The sequence below is a fragment of the Mus pahari genome, chromosome 3, assembly GCF_900095145.1.
Source record: "Mus pahari chromosome 3, PAHARI_EIJ_v1.1, whole genome shotgun sequence".
Classification (NCBI taxonomy): Eukaryota; Metazoa; Chordata; class Mammalia; order Rodentia; family Muridae; genus Mus; species Mus pahari.
In genome coordinates this window covers 102,584,585-102,588,246 of record NC_034592.1, presented here as the reverse complement: position 1 = coordinate 102,588,246, position 3,662 = coordinate 102,584,585, and the positions used below count along the sequence as shown (strand labels likewise).

The 3,662-nt window shown below is 53.5% G+C and overlaps 1 protein-coding gene across 2 annotated transcripts in view; it reads right to left on the bottom strand.

The window, feature by feature from the left end:
• Gchfr (GTP cyclohydrolase I feedback regulator) overlaps window positions 1–2,258 on the bottom strand; it is a 4,995-nt gene extending 2,737 nt beyond the window's left edge. The window contains exons 1-2 of one of the 2 annotated variants that reach the window (XM_021194959.2): window positions 2,148–2,258; window positions 664–758 (exon numbers count right to left, since the gene is read on the bottom strand). In XM_021194959.2, coding sequence (XP_021050618.1) covers window positions 664–758; window positions 2,148–2,183 — 131 coding nt within the window. In that variant the 5' untranslated portion in view covers window positions 2,184–2,258. Of the gene's footprint in view, window positions 1–663; window positions 759–1,873; window positions 1,975–2,147 lie in introns of those variants that run through there. The other variant, XM_029536831.1, reaches the window with a different exon arrangement.
• Window positions 2,259–3,662: the final 1,404 nt, after the last annotated feature.

Here is a 3,662-nt window from a genome sequence, read left to right as displayed (position 1 = left end):
TCTCCCTCTCCCTCTCTCCCTTCCTTTCTTCCCCTCCTTCTCTCTCTCCTGCTGCCTGCAGATCAGGATATAAAACTCTCAGCTCCTGCCCCAGCACCTACTGCCATTCTCCCCACCATGTCTGTCATGGACTAACCCTCTAACTCTGCTTGGTCATGGTGTCTCTTCACAGCAGTAGACCACTAAGACAGGGTGAGGAAGCAGAAAGGGAAGCAGTAGTGTTTAGCCGCAGAGAAGATGGGAAAGAACCCGAGGGAAGGGCCCAAGTGCCGGGCAGCCAGGAGCTCAAAAGAGGACTCAGGTATCCTGCTCTGTTTCTGGGGCTGGGCTCTGTCACTCAGCCAGGCCTTCAAGGCGAAGCTTGTCTTTGTTGATGGGACCCAATTTTGAGCAGGGAGGACAAGGCAGGGACAGTTTGTTTCCAGAGCCCCAGACTCCTGGGACAGGCTGCCCCAGACCTCCACTACGGATGAGCTGCTTGTGAAGGAAAGCCAGGTGTTTGTGAGAAACTCTCTTTGGTAAACTCTGGGCTCTGTGGGGGCCTGAGGATGAGCAAGTCCTCCAGGGGCTGTTGCCCTCTGGGCTTGATGGCTGTGTGAAGGGAAAAGCAGAAGAAGGCCCGGTCAGGGAGAAAAGAAGGTGTGGAAGGATGCCACTACTTACAAGTTGTTTCCCAGGACACTTCTCTTGGAGGCCCCCAGGTGCTTCATCAGCTCTGGATCCGAGTGTTCATCACCCACCATGGTGGGACCCACCTCCTGCAGAGGAAGCCATGGTAGCTGCTTAGCTGGGAGGCAGGCAGATGTACACAGTTCCACTTCTCTTCCCCTCCCCACTGGCCCTGGGGAAGCTCTAGGTGACCTCGGTAATGAAGGTGAAGGCGGAACACAACTGAGAGGGGAGCAAAGTGGGTCCTCCCTGACTTCGCAAAAGGCTGCCTGTTGCCTCTGAACGCTGCCTATTAGTGCTTTCAAGCCAGGTGCCACCAGCCAGGTTTCCTGTGTATTGGCATCACTTGGGAGAATGAAGGAAATGAGAACATGTGTCCACATAAAATTTTGTACACAGGAAGGTAAAAGTCCCAAGTTACAACTGACACCAAACTAAGAAACAAACCAACAAGAAAAACATATGTTCCTAGCAGAACTACTCCTAACAGCCTAAAGGCTGAAAGGACCCAACGCTTGTCCGTTGATGAGCACAGAATACAATGTGGCAAGCCTTAGCTGGGCGGGTGATGGAGCACCCCTTTGATGTCAGCATTTGGGAGACAGAGGCAGGTGGACCTCTTGAGTTCCAGGCCAATGTGGTCTACATAGTTCCAGGACAGATGGGCCTACACAGGGAAATCCTGTCTCAAACTCCCCGTGAAAACAAACAGACAGAAAGACAGACAGACAAAACCTCCATAATTTAAGAAAACCAAGCCAGGTAGGACATGCCTGGTGGGACATGCCTGTAATCCCAGCAATCGGGAAGCAAGGCTAGCCTCTAATACATAAGGAACTGAGGCCAGCCTGTGTTACCTGAGACCCTGCCACACATATACTCAAAACTTGGGAAGAGGGCTAGCGAGATGGCTCAGCATGTAAGAGCACTGACTGCTCTTCCAAAAGTCCTGAGTTCAAATCCCACATGGTAGCCCACAACCACCCACAATGAAATCTGACACTCTCTTTTGGTGCATCTGAATACTGTGGGAGGGGACATCAGGTATCCTTTGAAAGGGGATTTGAGGAGACTTATAAAGCAGCCAGTACCACCTCCCTCCCACGTCCCCAACCCCAGGAAACTTCACCTAGAGAAGCGTGACCTCAGACTCCCGCGTGGTGCTTCCCCCCCCCCCTTTCCGGCTGCCCGCAGCCCTCTCTACCTCTAGACCGAGTTCTCTCCGCATCGGAACGAGCCCTGCCTGGAGGGGGCTACAGATGAGCCTCTGTGCGCTCAGCTTAGCGTGGCCTTTGGCATGCGGGCCCTGGCTGCAGCGCTTGTGAAGCGGGTCGTGGGTGTCCCCGCAGAACTCCCCGCCCACCCAGTCGCCTGACACTGCCTGGTGTCCGCGCCGCGGGGGCGTGGTAGGCCGGTTGCGGGGCCATCAGGAAAGTCCCTCAGAGTGGCTGTCGCAGTCACCCACTCCAGGTACTCACCATACGGATCTGAGTGCTGATAAGCAGATAGGGCATGGTGCGTGGCTGGGGCTGCCCGCGACCACAGTCCCGTTACTCCTTGCTATGTCCGCGGGCGGCGCTTGGCGGCTGTGCGGACGCTGCACGAGCCAATCAGGAGCGCGCGCCGCGGTCCCGCCGCCCCAGAGACCTGGAAGCGGGCGTGTCCCCGCGGACTTCACTAGCAGTTGTGGCCATGGCGTCCAGGGTGCCTGTCGCCCCTTTGCCCTCTTCCTGCAATACCTCCATACTCAGGCTCCAAAGTCCAGCGGATGCCAGTCGGTTTCCGCCTGTCCCGACAACGTAGCAGAGCGAAAACTGCGCTGCAGACCAAAGGGAAGCGGGGACTGCGTGTCCTCACCAGGACGCGTGCCTTGAGAACTTAAGTGCACAAGGCGAGGCTAGACGCGAGTGTCAGGTCCTGGGCAGTCCTGCGTCCTGGGATCTGTCATTTTCAAGTGTGGCTGCGGATCCTTGCATGCCTATGACCCTGCAAATTAAGTCTGTGCATCATCTGCACTCTTGGCTGGGTGCCAGTCCGCTGGCTGTAAAGGCGCGGAACCCGTTCCTCCTGCGGAGAGCCTCGAAAGCACGCACAGATCACAGGGTAACACCTGAGGCACAGAAACGTTGATCCCTGTGCCTGATGCCTAAGAGAGGGTGGCGAGTTCACAGCTAACTGGTCCACGCCCTTATCTAGAAGTAGACAGGTCAACCTTCTTTAATCGACTCATTCTGATTCGTTCCCTAAAAGAGCAAAGCCGAACAAAACACCCTGGAACACACCCTGCCCCTGGCCTGGAAACCTGAACTTCTTACCTAACTGGTCTGATTTATTTATATATATGATCCTCTTCCTGTCCAGTACCAGCTCTTGCACCCCAACAATTTAGCAAGAGGGATAAGACACATCTATGTTTAACAAAGAGCTCATTAAAGAGGCAGAAAGGGATGGGCTGTATTGCAGTGGTAGAGGGCAAAAGCTGAGGTTCTAAATTTAACCCTCAGTACTGGGACAGTGAAAATAAAAGTCTCGCCGGGCGTGGTGGCACTTGGGAGGCAGAGGCAGGCGGATTTCTGAGTTCGAGGCCAGCCTGGTCTACAGAGTGAGTTCCAGGACAGCCAGGACTACACAGAGAAACCCTGTCTCGGAAAACCAAAAAAAAAAAGAAAAAAAAGAAAAGAAAAGAAAAGAAAGAAAAAAATAAAAAGAAAAAAGAAAAGAAAAGAAAAGAAAAGAAAAGTCTCATCATGGAACCTATCAAGAACGCTGAGACGTTGCTCCGTGGAGTCCATGGTTCACTGAGTTTGATCCCAAGCTCCATTGTAAGCCGGAACTGTGAGCTGGAATAAAATAAGCCCTTTCTCCCCTAAGTTGCTGAGTTGGTGGTGGTGGTGGTGGTTTTTGTTTGTTTTGAGTGTTTTATCTCAGCAACAGGAAGAGAGAGAGAGAGAGAGAGAGAGAGAGAGAGAGAGAGAGAGAGAGAGAGAGAGCTG